General features: G+C 36.4%; 1 protein-coding gene across 1 annotated transcript in view; it reads right to left on the bottom strand.

The window, feature by feature from the left end:
* The window catches only part of WDR17 (WD repeat domain 17), a 48534-nt gene extending 36375 nt beyond the window's left edge, over nt 1–12159 (bottom strand). Inside the window, exons 1-4 of the mRNA XM_041479854.1 lie at nt 12049–12159; nt 4574–4702; nt 3406–3589; nt 1444–1674 (exon numbers count right to left, since the gene is read on the bottom strand). Coding sequence (XP_041335788.1) covers nt 1444–1674; nt 3406–3589; nt 4574–4702; nt 12049–12159 — 655 coding nt within the window. The remainder of the gene's footprint in view (nt 1–1443; nt 1675–3405; nt 3590–4573; nt 4703–12048) is intronic.
* Between the last annotated feature and the right edge of the window lie 11856 nt (nt 12160–24015).

Here is a 24015-nt window from a genome sequence, read left to right as displayed (position 1 = left end):
AGAAAATACAGCCATGGGAGCAGAAACTAGGTAGATAACAACAGTGAAAAAACCATTGTCTAGTCTGCTACTTATGCAGAAGATTTTCACCCAGCTGCGTATAAACTTTCAAGTTTTATTTCTCTGTAGGAAGTGAAGAATGTTATGTATGCTGAGAACAGGAAAGAACTTGCATATTTTTTAATTTTAAAATTATTTTAATAAAGATGTGTAATATTACAATAATAAACAAAACTGTCTTAAATACAGAGAAAGGCAGCATTCCTGTGATAATCTAATCTAAATTTTTGTTCATGCAAATAGTTTTATCCCCAACAGTAATAAATAATTTTCCTTAAACAATTTCTTTACAGCAACTTGAATTGTGGCACATACAAAACTGCCATTACCTAGATTTTTTAGCCTACAACCTATTTTCATTTACAGAACATGATTTTGATATTTTAAATATTTTCCTATTATTTCTGTTTCCATATTCAAATCATTTTAGACAGACTTCATGAAAAGTTTCAGTCTGATAAATACTTAATTGTTATAATATTAAAATTGATTTCCTTTTCCCAATGCCAGTGCTAATTCAGTCAGCACTACAGAAGCAAGAGAATCTATCTCTGTGACATCCTGTGTGACAACTTAGTAGAGTGAACTGAAGAAAAATAAATTTTGTATGGCTGTTGGAGAACAATTCTATGTAAAATTAAGACATAATTTAAAGAACAGTTTTTCTCACACAGCTGAAAATCAATTTTTATTCAAGGAAGAAGCAGTCAGGAAAAAAATTCAAATAATCAACCTAATACAGATACCTGCCTTTGAAGAAAACTATGAAAGCAAGTGAAATGTTACATTCAAATGAGCTTAACATGACACCTTCTTGGCAGAGGACTAGACTATTTTTAAGGTAATGACAAGTGTGTGTGGTGGATTTCAGACAAAAAGAGATAAATATTTTCCCATCTATCCTTTAACAGAACAGTCATGAAGATAATATTAAGAATATAAGTATGAGGTGAGATTCTACGTATAAAATTGCAGAGGATTCTAGAATATGAAACAGAGGACTCCAGAACAAATGCAAAAGCAGGAAAGTAAACAAAAGATTCAAGTCTTTCCATTCAGAAAAATAAACTTGCAGGGAAATATAGTTCAGTAGAAGATCATGGCTGTCAACATTTGCAAAAAAATAGTGTTTACTGCAGTTATAAAAAAAATGCAGTCTTATCTTGGTCTCAAAAGGCAGGAGACATAAAGAAAGTGCTCTGAATTCTTTATCTAAGAAAGCACATTTTTGTGATATGGAAGGACTAGGAATATTGTGAATTGAGAAAATATGTTATGTATGTACCTACATGATAGAATCTAATTTTAAAAAGTGAAAAATTACATATGGAGAAACAAGAGATACATATATAAAACTAAATATTTTGTCATATGAGTTTTTACCTGGTTGAAAAATAGACAGGCTTCCATCAGTATGCCCAAATACCACCTTTCCTTTTTTCTTTGGATGCCATCTAAACAGACTGATATCTGACAAGAAACTATGTGCTTCTCTATGCACAGTTACCCCGCTGTCAGGTCCTGAGATAGTCCAAATGTACAGTGGACCTCTGTGCGACACAAACGCAACTGCATCACCTGCATTCCAGCACCAGCCAAGGGATGCAGGAATTCCTGAAACATACAGGTAAACTTTATAAGAACCAGGACACAAAATTCCATGTACTATTCCTTGACCCAGTATCAGCAATTGTCTTGAAAAACAGTAGGAATCATTTTTCTACATAGAAGTTGCTAGACTGAAATTTAGAGAAGTGTGTGAACATCTTACGGTGTAAAATTAAACTAGACTTCTAGAGGAAGGAAGTAAAATAATTTCCCAAATTACTCTTATGCTACTTTGATGGGTTGTATTTAATGGTATCTATACTTCATCAGTGCCAAAGTCAATCACACATTTGAAAGAGGATAAGCCTGATCCTGCAAACAATACTTTCATTCATTCAGAATTTCATTCAACTACTATGTTTTGCTGTAAGTTATTTACTACTAAGATAGTAAAATACTGAGAATTTCAAAATGCCTATTTTATCAAAATACAATGAAATTTAGAGATAAATCTAACAGAAGCAGATATTTGTGACAAAATTTGAAAGCTAGCTCCATAATAAAAGGGAGCTCTCAATAGCTTTCTTCTGGATACATTACAGTTTTAATTCCATTGTCTAACACCTAAGTGTAGGCAGTCCCATTTAAGAATTTTGTTCTTAATGTCTCCAACCCTATTAATCCTCATAACTTAATCATGTGTGCCTGAAGGAATAAATGACAGTAAGACAAATTCCTCAAGTGTATTTAGACACTTTTATATGGCAGTGTAAAAGGGACTAAAAGAGAAATCAATAGAAGGTTTAAACATATTATCTTAATTTAGTTTCTAAAAATATTAAAATAGTAATAACATTTCTTCCTGTAGATTTTTTAACAATCCATGTACTGAAAAATAAGTACCAGCATTTATATTTATGCATAAACTGATACAATATTTCTTTTGGAATAGATCAAATCACTGTGGAGTTTCTTTTGCATGATATGCAAGATATAAAAATTTCCAGAGGTATTCCTAAATGCTCTGGAGAGAACAGAGTAGGGAGTCCCAAAATAGCTCATTAGATCCTGAGATTCTAACTGCTCTTGGATTGCACTCACTTTCCAAAATGTAGGAGTCAAGGATACCTGATGAGATTGACTGTAAGAACAGAAATACAGGTACTGGTTTTACCTAAATGGCATAAATCAGAACTGGGCATGGAAATGTAACTGTAACATAGATGCTTAACTCCCTAGACTTGTAATACAATCTCCAGCAGTTTCAAGGCCTGAGGTAAGATTCAGGTAGACAAGCATTAGGGTATTTAAACAAAAGCTGTTGTTCAAATTCACTGATGATTTATACTTGAATCTGTTAAGGCTACCTTTTATTTGCTTTCACTTAGCTAAAGTCATTGTGAAATTTATTATTTTAAAATTTAATTGTTTATCCTTTTATACAGTGATGAAAATAATGTTGGTTTTGGGATGTTTTTTTCTCCCCTGCTCAACAAGAAATCACTAGCAAAGTTAATTCTTGAACTGGTTAAGTTCTTTAGAGAAAAAGAATAATGTCTTTCTTTATCAAATACAAGATGGTTGAAGGCAATTTACTCAAATACACTATCATTATTTTCTAGAATGAATGACAACAAATCTGACAAGAATCTGTCAGATTGTGTTAGGCAATTTTTATTGTGCTAGGCAATTGTTAAAACTCCAACCTACCAACTATAGAGTTTATACTATATCAAGTATTTCTCATACCCATGGATAAAACTGTATGGATAAAACAGATCTCCATGTCAAAAATACCTTTTGTATTGTCCAGCTTGGCCACAACCTTCTGCTCATTCACATTCCATATGATCACTAAACTATCTGCACTGGCACTTGCAAACACGTCAGGGTTGTGGGGACACCAAGATATGGCTGTGATTGTCTTCTTGTGCTCGGACATAATTGCATGGAGCTTGAATTCATTGTATCGGTGATCCAGCTAAACAAATAGTAAAATTCATTTTAGAAATACATTTTTTGTTAACTTACTTTAAATACCTCTGAGTTGGAGAATACTTCATATAACAGTATTAGAATTATGGATTAATTTATAGTGTATTCAATTATTGCCAGTACCTCACATCTTAATAAAATAAATCCTCATACATTTGACTTGAAAAGAAGGGGTGTCCGATATCCAACTATGCAAAAAACAGTTTTATGTCTATCTTCCTGTCACTCATAAATTATTATATTTCATTTAGAAGTGTACTCAAACAATCCTAAAATGCTTTATTTATAGGCATGGTAACAATAATTTAGTAATCTCCAAGGGGGTAAACAGGAAAGAATATAAAAATTAGTTTGAAATCCTTCTAATTTTTAAAATAACTTAGTACAGTTAAAAATACATATAAAAAAAATGCCCAAATATGACACAGTAAATTTTGTTCATTTTAATCCTACTACATGTATAGCTCTTAAAGTATATCCTTTATTTCCTCACATATTTCTCAATCTGAAAATTCCATGTCACAGCATTTCTATTTGTTAGTTAGGTGTTGATATACAACAACTGAAAACTTCAGAAGACCACAGTGCTGAGGTGTTTGGGCTCCAAATGAAATAAAGGTGGGTCACTGAATCCACAATTTGGAACCATTTTAATCCACTGTGCTAAAGACTATTTTATACTACAGCTTTGAATGTAATTGTGGTATTACTTCATTTCTCCCTCAGAACACAGTCTTCTATCACTGAGCTTCACTCATCTCAAATGTTTGCTGCACTGTAAGCCTGTCTTCTAAAAATAATTCTTGACACACACAACTTCAAGGGTATCCTGAATGGAATATTGAGCTTTACATAGACATCTTCTCAGCAGCAACCATACTTGCAAAAGCATTGCAGAAACATTTGTTTAAAGGGTTCAAAGTGAGATCAACAACATTACAGTGTAACTGATAAACAAGAATAATCTTACCTGATAAATATAAACAGCAAGGGTAGCACAGTAGGCAAATCTGTCCCCACTAGCGGCACATATATCCTTGTTCCATGGCTGACATCCAGCAGCTAAAAGTCCCACTTGTTTCACATGTGACATTTTTGCCTTTAAAACAGAAATTCATTAGACTCCAAGATGACAGAATATTAAAGAATAGAATAATACATTTTTGTTCCTATAAATAATTTATAAATGTCTACTTTAAAAAAATAACTCGCATGAGATACAAATTAATGTATCCAAAATAAATACAAGTAGATGTTCAGAGGCTTCAGTGCCACATAAGAATGGGTGCCTAATACCATTCACAACAATCCAGTTGGAAGAAAAGGGGGATGGGGGATCCCATCCATAAAAACTTGAATAGTTCTTGATTTGTACTAGCTGAAACTGTTCATCATGTCCGTTTTCTTCTGTGGTCTGATTCAATACTTTCTCTATTACAGTTTGATGCCTCCTCTGCTCTCCCATTCATCTCCCACTGATAGCTAGACAAAATAAACCATATACCAATAGTTTTAAGTAAAACCGACATGTAGAAAGGTCTTCAAACCACTTGCATAGAACAAATCTTTGTCATATTATCCTCCTTATTATCATCCTTTCTGGAGAAGCTTTGTAAATTTTAATAATTACTGTTTAACAAAAAACATTGAAGTGAGCTGTGAAAAATCAAAAGCAAAGCTTAGGGTAACATTATAGTACAGCAAACCATGCTTTCTCTGTCCACAAGTCTCACAGTACCAGCTGTGCTCAGAGTGAGAAAACTGACTTCAACATAAAAATGCAAGAAATGCTTTGCTGGGCCAGACCAATAATTTACCTAGCCCCCATTTCATTCAGGATAATGTCAACACATTACCTAGTACCAGAATGTCTCAGGGTCACATTTATGCTGTGGATAGATTAATGGACTGGGGGACATTAGGTGGAAAAATATTACATAGAATATGGAGGATGACATTTTTAGGTCAAAGAGCTAAGAGCATAATCCTGAAAGAGGAGGAGAGCTATGTTAAATTTACCAAGTGTTAGGTACCGTTTCAAGTTCCACAAAGGAAAGGGAATTAACAAGAAAGGAGACTTCAAAAGCAATCAAGCATTTTGAGGGACCAACTGTTGATGAAATAAAAGGGTCGGTTACTCCATGCATTGCTGTGCAACAGTTTAGCACAGATGTTGCACAGCAAAGCATTGAGTAACCGACTGTTACTCAATGCTTTGCTGTAGATCAGTCTTGACCTACCTGATGTCAAATGTATAGAGGGGGAAATATTTTTCTAGATGATGGTAGTATTAAGGCACATACAGAACAAACTTTATACAGGTGTTGCAGTAGTGATCTACAGAACTCAAAGGAACCTATTGTTCAGTATCAACTAAAAACCGGTTGCCTAAATATTATCATAATTTTATTTTAATGCATTTATATTAGGGATAAAAATACAGTTGAATGATTAATTTTATTTTTAATTTTTCTCCTCTGCTTGGTGTATTTGCTTGGGAGGTAAACAGTAATGAATAATTATAGGTAGCAAATTTCATAACATAATTTTTCTCTCACTTTGTAAAGTGTGAAAGTAAATGAAAAAATTGAGAGTGACTTATTTTGGGGTTTCTTTAGCAGAAAATCAGGATCAGTTGAATGTTTGAGACTGATCATCTCAAAGATATCACTGACCCTAATTAAAGTGCTTAAACATTCTGAGTGAGTACCAAATGACTGAAGGAAATGAAATGCTCACATGTTTGAGCATTTCATTTTGAAATGAAATTTGAAATTTGAAAATTATGGTAAAAGAGACTGCAACAGCAGAACAGAAACATACAGAAAATCAAGTTACAAGATATAGCTTTGTTGCAGACTAGGGCTTTGGCTATTAGACTTCCTTTCTGTCTGTCAATAACATTTATTCTTCTGACTTCTGCAGCAAATTAGAGATTCCAGAAAGGACATTTCTATAAATTGCATAATCTTGCAGCTTCTTTGCAATCCATCTCATGTTCTAAATGATATGAGTTCCACAGAGACAAATTTATCTAATTATTTAAATAATCAGCATCATCAAGTGGCAAAAATAGCCTCCAAACTTCTAATTTTTCATGTAGTGTTCTTTTACTGTTCAGTAAATTTACAAATTCCAGCAGTCTCTTCTGTGCAATTAAAGTGTAAATCACACATGCAGAGAAATAATTTGATTTGGGGCATTCAGAACAGACTTCTTCTAGTTCCTATGAAAAAATAACTGGCACCATTAGCAACCACTTTTACTGAGATTAAAGTCCCCCAGCTGATCCTCCAGCTGATTAGATTACTATTTTAGGAAAGCATAGAATACCTGGAACTAGAAATTTTGGGTTCTGCTCTTGATTCCAGGGAAAACAATGGTTAAAACTCTAGGTATGTCAGCCAATTGATAAGGAAAGTTAAAAGAAAAGCCATGGTGAAGTAGGAGAGAATTAGCTGTAAAATATTAGATTATCATAGGTTTAGTTTGCAGGTTCGCCACCTGAAAACCATCAGTGTAAGATTGATAAAAAATTGACAATTATATAGAACCTAAGACTACATAAGGCTTTATTTCATAACAATAAAAGATTTTTTTCACTTTGTACAGATACTCTTTTTTACCTTCTCATATGGAAGCTAAGAATTCTTGATTTGATGAAGTTTTAATCTGTAAGAAAATATTATTTAAGTCTTGTTTACTTTGCAGTTTAATTACATGTAAAATTAGTTGTAAAGCTAAGATCTCTTACAGATGCTAAAACAGAATTCCACAGATTTTTCTTTTAGAGTAACAATAGGTTTGTATTGTAGGATTCTGCAGTAATCTCTACAAAAATGCTGCTAATTGATGAAATTTTTCAATTTTAGATGAAAAATGTTGTTCTGTAATATAGCATTATTTCACTAAGTCAAGAATTCATGCTTAATAAGTATTCTTAAACTTTGACTAGATTTTCCCTACTTGAATATATGTAAAAAAGTTACATATGTAAAATATTCTGAGCTTTGTTACAGAATTTGCATTTTATTTACTAATATTTATTGTTTAAAATTTGTTATTATTTCCTGCTCTTTGTAATAATATACCATTTTACAAGAGGAAGCATTTGCCTTGAAATTCAAAATGACAGTATCTAGAAGAAGAAATGACAGTTGAGTGGAATAATGACTTGCCCTCTCATAGGTATCATGTCTTAAAGCAATTTCCTGCACATCTTTTCAAACATTATAGATTTCTGTTAAGCATAATTAACAGAGTAAGCAGATATAAAAGAGAAAGATGTATTCATCAGAACAGCCTAAGTAAAATGACAAAAATGCAGAAATGCAGCATAACTGAAAATATGTATGATTTCACACATGGTGCATTTTTATACAATTGAGATTTTTTTATAATTTGTAAAAAATATTTTATTTTGAAATAAGGGATGTACAAGTAATTATATTTGACTCTTAAGTATACAATGAAAAAAAAACCAAAAACCTGTGCATGTAAAAAACGTATACCACATTGGGAAAGCTAGCAGTGTGTGCTCACAGTTTCCAAGGAGATGGAGGAAAGAGGGAGGACAACAAAACCCTTTCTTTTCAATTGGCAGAAGTAGCAACATTCTAGGTCCTTCCTTGTTCCTTAATATAGGAAAAAACCCAACAACCAACCACATTAAACTGAAATTTGGTATATCATAAATATTATTTAAAAGTAACAACTGAACTGACTACATACATACCATGGCTTTATATCAATAACTTAAAAGATAAATGCCTAATAATCCCTACCTTAGCATAGGTATCAATTTTTGCAAAGCACTTTAGAATTTCCATGTTCATTCCAACACCTTGCTGGTCCCAAAAATTGAAAATAGTGTCCTCATTGCAGAATGAAATCACTTTACTTGACAGATGGAGGAACTAAACCTTGATGTTCACAAATAATGCAGTTACTACAGGATGCAGGAGAAAAGACTGAGTGCTGTGTCACACCACACACAAAACTGCAGTGCCAGTAGCCTGGCAACTGCAGCTCTTTAACAGGCACCATTTTAATTTTAATCTAACTCCTTTTTCTCTGCTTCAGCTGCTCAGTGTATTTCACTGCTCGCTGTATTTCCCAACTGCACTATGATAACACTTGTAGAATAATAATAGCTCTTTAAACCCATCACTTAACACTTTCATTACCAATACAGTGCTTGCACGTTATCAGTATCAGTAAATGGCTAACCATCAAGCACAAGCAACAGATGCTCACACGTGCTTTGATTATGGTCCATGTGGTGTATGACCTATCCAAATATGCAATACGGCATGTATACAAAAGTGGATGTAGAGTAGCCTTATGTTAATCAATATGCTTCTGAGTATACAAAGTGTAGATTCTTAACAGCTACAAGAGGTAAAGTGCTAGTGTACTCTGCTTCTGTTCACTCTATTGTCATTATTTTCCATCAGGTTTGTCACTTTTCTTCTATGGAAAGCTTGCTGTCACTCCTGTATGTCTGACATATAAAACTGTTATATCTCATCCACAATACTGTCCCAAGGTACCAATATCTTTGTCAGCAAATCAATGATAACATAATAATTAGTAAGATCTTTAGTGATATAATACACATAGTGATATAATGTGATATTATATCACATTATTTCTCCTTGAAAACATTGGTATTTACCCTTGGGAGGAAATCCGTTGGAGTTGAAAATTTCACCTGTAAACCACAGAGTTTCAAATTCATTACCCTATCCAGTGGGTAATGAATTTGAAACCAATTAGCAGCACCAGATAATGGACAATCATTTTATCTTGCTAAAAGCACAAAGGTCTTCAAACTTGTGAAGAAAGGTTGGCATGTCTGCAAGCCAGAGCAGAAAATTACTTCTGACTGACAATGTCTGCCTCAACAGCACTGAGACACATGTAAAAAACACAAATGAAATTAGTACTGGTGTTCTTCCAGTGGAACTGGGAAAATCCAAGCACATTATAGCCATGTTAGGAAAATAATTTCTCATTAATTTTTCCTGACCCATCAAATAAGGGTAATTGGAAATACTCTGGTATATATGGAAATACTCTGGTATACAGCTTAAAAGCCAATAGGTAACCTACAAAATGAAAATTGACAAAACAAACAAAAGTTTTTCCTACTTTGGAGTACTGCAAAGTGCTAACCAATTTGCAATCTTGACATGGCTTACTAAACTGCAGTTACTACTGCAGGTCTCTGAATAGTCTGAGACACACACTACTCAAGCAACTGCTTCTGGGCAAAAGATGAACAAAGTCTGCCTATATTAGTAGTGACAGTAGTGACAGTCACAACATAGAACAATGTATAATAATTATGTAGGTTTACACATGTACTTCCCTACACAAGTGAAGCCCTTCATACTTTCCAGGAGAATTCTACCAAGGCAGTCTACTGCTTATTTAAGTGCCAGGCTGGTTGATGGCTTACCACTAAGCAGCATAGATAGTTTGCAAAAATTGGAAAAGTTTTTTTCTAATTTTGTATACAATTCATGGCACACAGGTCATGTATAGCTCCCAGATAATCAGAAGGCCAACCATAGTCAGGAAGAGGGTGCCTTGGACATGAATTCTTGTTTGAATTTCAACAAGATTCCTCAACAATACCAGAAGCTTTGGCTAGACTCTTGCAACCAGAATTTGCAGATAACATTTCCTTACCTATGACAACGTAGCAAGTGTTCAAAATGTGCATTCGCTTATCTAGACACTGACCAGGAAAAAATAATACTCTGATTTAAAAGATTATTTGAAATGAACAAATGTTCTACTAGTGTTCACTGCCATTTTAAACCTCCACAATAAACTTGGACCCAAATCACTACCAGAACTGATTTAACCACAGGATCTCTGGCTTCACAAAGGAAGAAGTTTTGGACCTTTCCTTAAAGTTTGAAACTTGAAATCACAGCCCGAAACTGTTTTTCAGAAACAAACACTCAAAATAAACCCAAAATGTATTAATCCAAGATAGATACCCTGCTTAGAAAACATAAGGCAATAACATTAAAAATGTAACCTAGTAAGTCTTACAAAGTAGTGCTTTTGACTGTCTTGACTATAGTACTTGTACATTTAATTAGAATACCCTTTACTGTGCCACCTTAACAAAATAATCTAAAGAGCCATACTAGCCATACAATTCTCCAGGCATGGAGAAATGCTGATATTTCTAATAATAAATCACCAGAAGTGTTGGACTACACACCTAATCAATATGAAACCATCTAGCAGTGATAACAAAGCCATTATCGGTGGAGTATTGCTTAGTCATAGTTTGCAGATAATGTGTGCAATACACAGAGATATGCATACAACCATGTCTGATCACAGTATGAAGCATCTAAGAGTCTGCATAGGATTCTGTTCTCATCTTCCAATCCAGAGCTACAACAATCACCAGAAGATTGCTTTTCTTCTGGCAAATTTCCAAGACTGCTCTGATTTCAGATAAAGTTACTTCTTGACACTTCTTACATCTGAATCCCTGATGACAGCTATTAAAATGTAATTCTGCATCTGAAGCATCCATATCATGAGTGACATGAAAAATGAGAAAAGTGGAACAGTATTAATATCTGCCAGTTTTTTTATACTTATGAGCATATAGATGGCATTGTCAAGTAATACAAAATAATACAATGAAAGCAGCTGCTTTCCCTAGCATCTCCTGCATTCTAACTAATTAGCTGACCATATACTCTGAAAACAAGAAAAAGAAATCACAGAAATATAAGGTACCATAAAAGAGTTTAATACAGTGAAAGAAATGTGACTTATATTCATTTCCCACCATAAATCTATGAAAGCAGCTGTAGACATGCAGTTAATAAATGCTAAAAATAAATCCAAGTTATCCTGCAAATGTTGCCATAGTAACAACTCCTCCTCAGAAAAATGTTAATAAAAACATAAAGCTATCCAAGATACAACTTGGAAATGACCCTAGGTGAATTTAATCTCTCCCAAATATTTTTGGCTTACCCTATTACTACTATAACTATTTTATTTTACTCCATGCATGGTATATTAATTCCTTCTAATACAACAAAATGAAATGGTTGCTTTCCATCTCATTGCATATTAAAAAATTACTACTTGTTAAATTATGCAACCTAAAAAATGTAAGTAGGTGGTTGTCACACTTCCAGTACCTTTTATCCAGCTAGCAACGTTAATTTTCAATATGCTTCATTTCAATATGCTTCATTATGCTTCACTTATATCCAAAATTCATTTTGGATATGCTTTATTTATGATTCAAGACCTCACTAAAACTACTAAAAATCTCTTCCTATACCACTATAGAAATACTACTTTTGATATTATGAATATAATAATAAAGAACACCTTAAAGAAGAAAAATATAAAAATAATAAAAGAGAAAATATTACTTTAAGCAATTCTTACTCTTTGTTGTCCTTCATACCAATCATCTTCGTCAAACCAGTGGGAAATATAAGTCATCCAAGCCATGAAAGAAGGCACAGTTGAAATAAAAAATACAGAACCTGAACACATATAAGTACAATAAATCCTGTGCTAAAATTTACTCAACAGTACAACAAGCTACTCAAAGATCAGATCTGAAGTCTGTGGTATGATTTGAGATTAATAAGTTTTAAATTCATAAATATGTAATTTGAAATACATTTAACAGCAGTTTAAATGTTCTACCTATTGGATTTTCTAATAGAAAACAGAATTCAATACTAAAGCAATTATTAGATTATGTATTCCAGTATTTAAAATTTAAGCAGGTTAGTGCTTCAAGATTGATTTTGCTGTGCTTCTGAGCTCCGAAAATGAGGTGCTGTTTGAGTCATTCTTATCTGTCTCCTAAAAAAGTACTTTCATTTTTTAAAAATGTACTATCTACAAAATGTAGTTCAGTGCATAAAAGCATGTACTGAAATGTAAAATATCTTCAGAATCATGGGGAATGATTTGTTTTGGTTATGTAGGGAGTGGTTTCAATTGGCACAGTAGGAGGGGCCAAAATTATCACAAATACCAAGCATCGGTTTAATTTTTTTTTTTTTAAGAGGAAAAAAAATCTGCAACTCCATTGTTCACAGCCAGCAGAGCCTAAAGGGCTCAGCTGCAGCCACCAGCGTAGGCTGAAAACTAAAAAGCCTAATTTAACAAATTCATTGGAATGGATCAGCTTCTTTTCTCTTCCTTAGAAGGGTTCCACATATCTGACAGCACTTATTTCTTCCACAGGTAGTGTCCTTTTCTGGTATGCTTCCAAGTTTCACATTAGGTTTCACCATGCATTATGCCAGTGAAAATGAAAGGTAAAAAGGAATAAAAGCTGTACTACCACATTTCTGTACTGCGGCAATACACTTCTTCAGCTGTGCTGTTTAGGAGATATTATCATACAAATCTTCCTGACTGCATGGTTACAGCAACTATCAAATCCTCAACAGAGATTGTGCTGACCTAAAAAAAAAACCAGTTTCATAAGAAACCTAGGATCCAGACAACCTCTGCCTTTCTATACTGACTTAACAAGCTGTTCCCCACAGTTTGTAATATAATAAATGTAAAAACTAAACAGGGACATCTATTGTTTAATCAAGAAATAGACAAAGCAAAGTAGGAAAAGTAGCTGAAAGTACCAGCTACTAATTCGTCGACATTACTTACCGTTTCCACAGAGCAATTCTGTGTCATTACCTGTCCTACCCCAGAATGTGTATAGGCAGGTGACATTCTCCAGGGGAATAAAGAAAAACAGCAATAATTTTGGTTCATCACCTCTAACTCAGAAATTCTGACAGTCAAGGAGGAAAAAAGAAAACAAACAAAAAATACAAACCGCACACGCAAAACCATAAATATTTAAGTCAAGACACCTAGTAACAGGAAGTAGCATTCCAAGATTATCAGATTTTTTGTAGTTATACAGTCATTCATGTAAATGGATACAGACATAAGAATATACAGAAGAACTTCCTACAATGCCGCTGAAATTTTTCAAACTACTTGCCCTTTGAGATTTCAGCTCAAATATTAACTATGCAAAGTGCAGAGAATTGCATGGTCTCATAAACTGTATGAGAAACACAGCACCAATTCAGTCACCTCGAATGACACTGCCAAAGAAATCCCTGACCATAACCATGGTCTATGAGCAATCAAGAAAAACACTACTGATGTACTGCCTCTGCGAACAAAAATTTTACAAATTGTTAAAACATATCCATATTATTACTGCCTGTTACACATGAAAATCATGGTTTCAAGTAAATTAATACTTGCCCATTAAGGAAAGGCTTTACTTTCGGGGTGTTGTGACTTTTTTTAAGGGCACATAGTATCACTGAGAATCTTGATCAAAGAATTACAAGTAGTACAATAGTATCAAACTTGTTTCTCTTTTATGCCTGTAGCTGTTCCACCATCTATGAAAACTTGTTTCTTTTTTATGCCTGTGTGTTGGTTTTGCACCCTCTGGTTTTTGGTAGTGAGGGGGCCACAGAGGCAGCTTCTGTGAGAAGATGCTGGAAGCTTCCACCATTCCTGGCAGAGCCAATCCCTGATGCTCTGAAGATGGACATGCTGCTGGCCAAAGCTGGGCCAATGAGAGGGGCTGATAACACCTCTCTGATAACATATTTAAGAAGGAAATCAAAACAAAGTGCACAGGTTTTTTCTAGTCAGACAAGAGGAGGAGGCGAGAACATGTGAGGGAAACAACGGAGACACCAAGGTCAGTGGAGAAGGAGGGGAGGAGATGCTCCAGGTGGCAGAGCCGAGATTCCTCTGTGGGCCATGGTGAGATCATGGTGGAACAGCCCTGCCCGTGCAGCCCTTGGGGATCCACGGGGGATGCAGAGTTCCACCCGCAACCCGTGGGGGAGGTGCTCACGCTGGAAAAGGTGGATGCCTGGAGGAGGCTGTGATCCAGTGGGAGACCTGGTGGATAGAGGGGGCCCCTGCTTCCAGGCTGGAGCAGCCTGTCCTTGGAGGACTGCACTCGGTGGAAGAGTGACACACACCGCAGCAGCTTTAGGAGGACTGTGTGTCTGTGGGAGGGACTCATGTTGCAGGAATTTTGGGAGGACTCCTGCTCGTGAGAGTGGACCCACTCTGGAGAGGTTCATGGAGAACTGCCTCCCGTGGGAGGGACCCCATGGTGCAGCAGGGCACTCCTCTCCTGTGCAGGGGAAGAAAACCTGCAGTGGCAAACTGACCAAACCACCGTGCCCTGTCTCCCTGCACTGTTGGTGGGAAGAAGGGAGGGCCTGGGGAAAGAAAGGATGTCTTTAAGGGCTTATTTTACTTGTCATTATCCTTCTCTGATTTAGTTAGCAATAAATTCACTTTGTACCTTTAAGTTGAGCCTGCTTTGCCCTTGGACTTTTTTTTCTCTCAATCCTTATCTCAGCTGATGAACCCTTCATTAATTTTTCTCCCCTCTGCCCAGCAGTGGCAGGGGAGGGTGAGCAAGTGGCTTTTGTGGGTGCCTGAAGTTTGGCCAGTGTCAAACCACAACAGCATGTAGCTGCTCCACCATCTATGTGATCTGAGTTTCCTAGTCTCAATACCAACCTGTCAGAACAATGAGTCTCTCAAGACAGACAAACACTGTGACTCACATTTAGTTTCAGCATCATCAGGGAAGCATGGGCTAAAATGGATATGGATACTGCATTATCCTTTCAATAACCTGGTAAATATCGTCGACTGAAAAATACAGATGTAATTAAAATCTCAGGATAGCAGATGGGAAGTTAAACCGCTTAAAAATATCTGTTACAATTACCTGTGAATAAATTAAGACGTTTGGTGTTAAATTATACATGAAAAAATAAAGACAAGAAAGACTGCAAATGCATCATGAGGCAATTATATGTTTTTTGCCTACTTCATCATTCATCTCCAAGTGCTGGGAAAACTATTATACTATAGTGTGCTGGTTTTGGCTAGGGTAGAGTTAATTTTCTTCCCAGTGGCTGGTATGGGGATGTGTTTTGGGATTGTGCTGAACAGAACTGACAACACAGAGATTATAATTAATATAGATTACAAGGAGCCAAGGCATTTTCTGAGGGTGCATGTGAAGCTGTAAGGAAATTCAGGCTGGGACACTTGACCCCAATTGACCCAAGGGATATTCCAGACCATATTACATCATGACTAGAACATAAAGCAAGGGGATGAAGGAGCAGAGGGAGACATTCAGAGTGATGGTGTTTGTGTCCCCAAGTAAGCACTGATGGCGCCCTTCTCTTCTGGAGATGGTGGAGCACCTACCTGCCCATGTGAAGCAGTGAAAGGATTCCTTGTTTAGCTTTGTTTGTGTGCTTGTTTTTTTATTTCCCTATTAAACTGTAATTATCTCAACCAACAAGTTCTCTGGCTTTTACTCTGCAGATTCTCTCCCCAGTCCTGCTGGTGGGGAATGAGAGAGTAGCTGAGTGGGGCTTGGCTGTTGTTGAGGTTAAACCATGACATACAGGTATAACATAACGTATGTGTAGGATCAATAAAACTATGTGTACTGAATATTATAATAAAATATTAAAAACCTCAAAGTGTTTGATCCCTTAAATTGTTGTAATTAATAGTATTATTAAATGTTTTACAAGTAACTTAGTATGCTCTTAACCTAAAGCCCACTTGGTATGTCCAGTTAAGTGTTCTTTGATCTCAATTTAAGGGCAACAAAATGTACAATAATAGATCAGACCAAAAGAGACATCTTCAAGGCATATACAGACTTATATATAATATACTTCCCAATACATTTGTTTACAACATCCTATTAATTTGATGTAGAAACAATTGTTTAATTCTTGAGCTGACACAAGAAAATGGCATGAAACTGTGTCAGGAAATGTTCAGTTTAACATTATGAAAAGGTTCTTCACTGAGGGGGTGGTCAGTCACTGGGACAGATTCCTCCTGAAGATTTCATTACACCAAACCATTCTGATTTCACTCAGCATCTGGACAATGCTCTTAGTCATGTGGTTTAGCAAGGAGCAGGACGTTGGACTCAATTATTCTTATGGAACCCTTCAAACTTGAGATATACTATGATTCTATGATCAAACCTGTGCTGCAGACATTTCACAATCCTCCCTTTGGAACTAGATACCCTCATTTTAGCTCATTTCAGATTGACTAGGCCTAAATACAAAAAACCTAAAACAGTTAGAAGGAAAAAGTGGAAGGGATGTTGAAAATAATAATGCTTTAGCATATGAACATTACAATGTGTTGTTAAAAATTCAGCACTACAATGGTCAATAATTACAAGAAACCAAATAAAACCAACAACACCCCCCCCCCCCCCAAAAAAAAAATCACTATAAAACCCAAAGAAACAAACAAAAAAAACCCCAGTGGTTATCTTCTCTTTGTATTTAATATGAAAGTTGATCTTCTGGACATTCCAGTGCAGATATCTGTTTATTATGAAAGCAAGGTACTTACTACCTTGCCCTTTACAAAAGGCATGGCCTTAAGAATCTGGAAGAATATGCTGGAGAGTATAGTGGCTTCAATCTCTACGCACTAAAAAAAACCTGTACCTAAATACAACATACATGTATAATTTACCTAGAAAACATAGGATAAAAGATTACTTCTGAAAATAAAGTCCTATATTGCATCGGAATGAGCAAACTGATGCTACTCTCCCATGTTATCTGACAATATCAGAAGTCAGCAATGCACTTTAGTTATGAATAAAGATTTTCAGAAATTTACGAGAGGTAAGAAACCTCTGTCTTGGTCTTCCACTTTTACTGCCAAATTTGCTGTTAATTAATAATTTGAAGTTGATATACTGCACCAATCATGTGCAACCAACCATGAACTTTTTTTTCAAATACATCTTTAGCCACTTTTTCTGCTTTATATACAGATATATTTAGACATTTTTCTGTTTAACTTCTGTAAAAAGTCACGTTTGATATATTCTTGCCATAAATCAGTAGCATTATATATGTTTCAAAATTAAGAATTATTTTAAATTAATTCAATTTTTATCTCAGAATTTATTTTGCTGTACTCAATTCTGTGAGAAAACATCCTGCCAATCCATGTAGACATAATTTCATAATATGCCCCATCATAATTCTAAAAGTTATCTGTCTTAACTACTGAATTACTAAAAATTAACATGCTGTGACTTTGCATCGAAGACACAAAACTCATTATAATAATATCTTCAGAACAAAAATGCACAATAACCCAAGAACAAAATACTTAACAATTTCCTTTAATTACAAAAGTATAGAAATTAATTACTTTCCTAATTTACATGCCATTATGCAACACTAACATCTACAGTAGTCAGTTAAATCCTCAGGTTTTATTTATTAACTAGCACTTTAAGAATCTTTACACTGAGAACACAAAGTATGTAATGATGCCAAGTATCCTAAAATAAATCCAAAAATACAATGCTTAGAGTAAAGCTGTGCAAGAACCAATCATATGATTTGGATTTAGCAAACCTATACCTCAGTGATCTTATGTCATATGAGGTCAGGCAACAATCTGATTTCCCTAGACTTCCCCAACTCCTATCAAGCTACTAATGGCACAAACATAGCATGGCTCTAAATAGTTGTCCTTTTTTTTTATTTTTTTCCTCACTTGCTCTTTCCCAACAAGCTGTATGGATTTATCAGAACAAGATGACACACAGAACAACCAGGCCACCTCACAGTGATTGGAATAAGCTGTTAGCAACAGATGTACAACACTATCATCACCACCAGATCTACACTGGGCTGAGACTTTCACACAACCTTCTCACAAGCTACTTTTAAGATTGAGCTTTATCAGTTTATTAGAGGAGATTAAGCTTTAGCTACTAACAATAGCAGTGGATTGGACTTGATCATGCATCTTCTTAAGGATGTTCTATAACTAAATTTTAAAAATAAATTCAATGAAGCTTTATAGTCTTTTTCCAAGAAAAGAAATTAACATCTCTTCAGAAAAAAAAATCATAAATTCATATATTTATAGTAGCAATTTTACTATGGCTTAGCAGATGCCATTCTAATTCTGTGAAGAATACATACAAAAATGACAATTTTAAATATCTCCAATTGTGTCCTTGGTCAAAAAAGGCAAAAAGTATATTTACAGAGGAAAATTACAATCTTGTTCATAAAACTGTGTCTATATTGAAATACTTGTATCAGTTTCATAATCACTACTTGTATAAAATTTGAATGCAGTCAATGTTAAAGTTATGATTTAACCTGTCAGGTAGCTAACTCCCCATGGCCACTTGATGATTTTTTGGTCTGTCAGCAAACAGTTTACATGCCAAGAAACATATTGCAGGTATTTTTTAGTATCATGATCACAAGATTTTATCTATGTCTAGCTAAGTCATTCCACTATAACATATTCTTCAGAGACAAGTTAGATTCTAATAAATTTACATTATAATAGTGCAAATTATAATAGTGCAAAGTGGGGATGACATCCAGTTATATATCAACTTACTAATTTTCCAAATTTGAACAAGTAGTTAAAGCTGGATGTGGGCAAGAAAAGCTTGATTTTATTAGAAAAAGAGGTCAACTCTTGAAAAGTTTATCTCCAATACAATGTTCTAAAACATGAGATTTTTCTGCCCTAGGAATTTTTACAGCGCAGCCAGTTTAACAGGTTTGTTCAGACACTTCAGAGCCACTTGTGCCCAAGTATCCATCAAGGCAAAAGAAACCTCAAAAAGCAAACATCACAATAAACCCCAAAATAAGTAGCCCTTTAACTGCTAAAAGATTGCCCTTGATTCCCTGGGAAACCAGTATGGGATACAACTACATAACCTGATGACAGTCAGCAGTTAGGTATAAAAGGTGTGCTTAGGTTAGCAAAAAATGATTAGTGGCAAGAAGAGCGCTTCTCAACACTAACTTCACACTCAACAGCAGAAATCTCAATATTTCTTTCCTGAAATCTAAACCAGTGTGTGCAACTGATCTCCCGGATCTGACATATCCTCTTTCACTCAGTCAGTATCAGTCCTACACCACAGGTATTTTTAGACAATAGGTAACAACTTGAAAAGAAAATTAGGAGAATGAAAATAGTAACTTTAATTAGTTCTCTTAGACCTTGTTTAACCTATGTGGGGTAAAAAAATTAAATATAATCAACTCTGACATAAACCCCCCAAAAGAGTCTTTAGTCAGATTGAAAAAGAGAAGACAGAAGTTTAAAACCAAAGAATTAGGTTTCAGACTGTCAACAAACTAGGCCATTTATGTCTCATTAAGAAAGAGGTTACAGAGCATGTTATCTAGTGGTACAAGTAAATGTCAACAATTACACCTAAGACAGAAACAAAGTGATATTAAAACATATAACTCAAAGGGATGAGATGAATGCTGTGTGTTGTGTCCCCCTTCTTGCCCCCCTCAAAAATGCAAATAGAGATGGTGGGTTTTAAGAGACCATGAAATTAAATACATACTACACAACTATAGTACATCAAGCAGAATGGAATCAGTCAAACCGAGAATAAGAGGAAAAAAAATCCCTTACAAAATCAGTTAAAGTTTGGATGCAATAAACCATGGGAAAAGTATGAGCCACCAACAGGATGCAGCCAGAAGAGATGTACAACATGTTAGGAAAGATATTGCCAACACAGAAGGAGGCCTGACACCACTTTACCAGTCATACATGCATTGTGTTTGGTTAGCTCATTCAAGAGATGGATTTAGACATTTAAATACAGGGGTTTAAAAGATAATGAAACAAGGAGGCAATTATCAGAGATATAGAAATGTTATTTGAACCAAAATATCATACATGCTAAGGAGCTGGGTTCAAATTGGTCATGGTGGCTAGAAGGTAGGTAAAGGTTCCTGAACCTGAAGCAAATTTATAGTCAGTAGAAGCATTAAGAAAAAAAAAAAAAAACTCCATTAAGTAGGGAAAAGGCAGTACTAACTTTATCAATAGATCTATAATATACAGCCTAAGGGGAAAAAAAAAAGATCCTTTTCCAACAATCCTTTTCCACTGCATCAACTGCTTCCGAGAGCCTCTACCATCAATAAGTAGGAAATTAGATACTGGACAACAACAACAAAAAACCAAAGAGATTCACCACTGATGATGATCTTAAAAATCACTATTTATCAACTTGTTTGCTTACAAACAGTTTTCCACATACAATTAAACAAAGTAGTCCAAGAGAAAGAAATATAAGGAGACGACATAGCAAGGACAACAGTGCAGTTGAGGTCATCAGCATAAAATAAAACACCAACAAAGAAAGAACTAGAAGAAGCAAGTTCCTACACTTGACACTGCTTTGAGAACTAATATATTATATTGTCAACAAATAAAAAAAGTCAGCAAAGTTCTATAGGCCTTTACTTTAGATAACCAAATAAATCCCACACATACCAGAAAAATCAAATTCTCCCACCAGTACTAGAACTGGATAAGGAATAAATGGCCCCAGTGGATACAGCCAAGGTGTACTTATAGGATGCAAGTGGGGAAAAGATTACCATAAAAGCTTCTATCTTTCTCCAGTGCTCATAGTGCAGCTCAGCTGCTACCAGAAATAACAGCTAGCCTGAGAGACAGGATGTCACCAAATTGCCTATACCCTACAGGGGAATTCACAGTTCTTGTAGCCACTTTCTGTAATTCAAATGTTATATTGATATTTACTTCTCCTCTTGTGCTGTTTATATTTTGCTTTATAAAACAAATAATGTCAGTTACACAACATCACCACCAGGACTTGGTGAAGTTACTCTTACTGGCCACATCAACTTTAATTCACAGACTGCAGAAAGAGGAAATACTGCTTTCCCTAAGTAATTATCTCCTATTACCACTGCTAGAAATAAAATACTGAATTAAATGGACCATTAGGACTTACCAAGGACCTGCTTGCTATGTGGGAATTTTCCTCATAGCAGATGGCCAAATGATAAGTTTATTGCATGTTATAAGTCCTTTAAACAGCCAGAGCTACTCAAAGAGTCCAAGATTTGGTATAAAAGAACATAGTGGATGTTGGAACTGAGGAGGAAGCCTGTAGATAACCTATCAGAGAGGATAATTAATAAGTGAAAAAAAAAAAAACTAGTAAGTAAAACAATAGCCCCATGATATTTTTAAACTTTTGCATTATCTCTATTCTTCCATGCATAGTCCATATTACTTTTGCAAGTTCTTTATACTAACATGTCTCCATATGGGTTACAACAATTTGTTGAAGATGACTGTAGTCTTAACTGAAGCTTTTGAACAGTTTTGAAATACAAAATATAAATAATGATATCACTAAGTCATCTAGACTGATTTGTGCAAGGCACTTATTGTCAAACAGAAACCTTGGAAGGTATCAGTAACTTACACAATTGCGCCTGTAATTAGGAAAGGAAAATCACAACAGAAGTATATTTTCCCTATTTTAGGCTACAACAAATTAGGAAGTGCAAGGATTAGAACCTTGAATTATTTTAACAGTGGGAAATATGCCTTTCCAGAAATAAAGCAAAATAACTCTGTATTAAAGTTTGAAGAACATCTTACTGTTATGTGTTCCTTACCAGAATTCTTCCCCTGTTATACTCTTATGAATTGCAGGTAGCTGCATAATGCCATGGCAAAATTTTTAAACAAGGTACAAAACCACAAGGGTCAACACTCCAAAAAACACCCTCTAAAATTAGTTAGAAAGAGATACAATGAAGTTCCTAGCCCATTAAATTTTTGAAAGAGTAAGTGCATGGCAATCAGAAAGAACTCTTGAACCAATAGGGTTTAGCACTCAAAAAGGACATTTCCAAGTATTTATTTTCTATATCATTCCATGGTTAAGCCCATTATTAAGAACACTACAGTCTTTATCGAGTCTAAAATCCAGGATTATGTTCTTCACTGCAGCATTAAAAGTAACTAAAGATCTCGCTCAGACTTTGATTTCATACCTGCCATCCTCAAGCCTTCCAAAACAGTTTCTCAAATTGTTCCATGACAGTGTCTATGTAAAGCAACATCTCTTAAGATATTAGAAGAATTTACTGTATAGGAAAAAAAAAACTCTTAAACTTATTTCTTCACTTGCAAAGTCTGCTGTCTTAAATTCACTTTCATAAGCTTTGCTTACTTAGCGTGTAGTTTGCTTTTGTACTTGAATTATTTCTTTTTTTAACTCTCTAAGCTTGATTTTCTTCCCTCTCCCACCCTCGTCCCAGCTGGGAAAAGCATTTATAGTATAAACAAGCCCAAAGCTCTCCCTCCCTGCGGAGGGCAAGCGTTTGCTTGCTTCTTTTAGAGATTGCTGCCTCCGCCTTCACTCGATCTTAAGTTCGCGTTTCCGCACAAGCACGTTTGTAAAGAGACGCACACAGAGTAGGACAGTCCCCAAAACAGCGTAAAATCCCGACAATACCGTCAGACGGCTCCTGGATGCTTCAGACACCGCCCGCAGCCCCGAGAGCTCCCCGGGGCCGCTCCGTCCCCGGAGCGCAGGTGGGGGCGCAGGAGGCGCAGCGCGCCCGAGCCCCGCGCAACCTCCCGGGCCGTGCCGCACCCCGCGGGGCAAGAAACGCCGCGGGGCAAGAAACGCCGCGCCGCACACGCCCCTGCCCTGCCGGGCCCGGCCGCCGAGCTCTCGCCCGCTCCGCGGGGGCGGCCGCCGGCCCTGCCTCCCTCACCTGTCCGCCCGCTGCGCCCACAGCGCGGCCGCGGTAGCGCCGGGCACGGCAGCGCCGTCTCCGGGCAACCCGCGCGCCCGCCCCCGCCGCGTTACCGGGCAACGCGCCGTCCGCGCGCGCGCCCCGAGCGCGGCCCCGGCGCGGCTGCGTGTGGGGTCAGCGGCCCGGCCCCGGCCCCACAGACAGCCGCGCCCGGCTGGGCGGGGCGGCCCATGGCCTAGGGGTGACTGCGGTGGGGCTGGGTGGCCTTGGAGGTGTCTTCCAGCCTTAGTGATGCTGTCATTGTCTGGCTGTGCCGTGCGGGCTCCGGCTGGCGCGGCGGCTGGGAAGCGGAGGTTTCAGAGCTCGCATTCCCCATTACTGGGTGGGCACCAGAAACCAGCGCCAGGCGGGAAGGGCGGATTTTGCTCTCCCCGAGGATCTCCGAGGGATGCTGGTCCATCCCCAGACGCCGGAGGTGTCAAGCCAAGCACTTGAAAAGTGACATGAAATTGACTCGGTTTGATAAAGTGACATGAATATTGACTCATTTAGCTGTAGCTGCTCCTCGTTCGAAGGGACCGTGGCTACATGCTGAGGGGCTGAAAGAAACTGCAGACTAAGGCACTAATCCCATCAAACAGGAGTCACAAAATACATCTCACCAGACCCCACTCCACCTGGGATTATCACGTAGGTATGTGGGTTTAAGATT

This window comes from Pyrgilauda ruficollis, unplaced genomic scaffold, assembly GCF_017590135.1.
Source record: "Pyrgilauda ruficollis isolate IOZ18807 unplaced genomic scaffold, ASM1759013v1 scaffold5, whole genome shotgun sequence".
Classification (NCBI taxonomy): domain Eukaryota; kingdom Metazoa; phylum Chordata; class Aves; order Passeriformes; family Passeridae; genus Pyrgilauda; species Pyrgilauda ruficollis.
The sequence above is the reverse complement of the archived record's forward strand: the minus strand, read 5'-3'. Positions and strand labels throughout refer to the sequence as shown.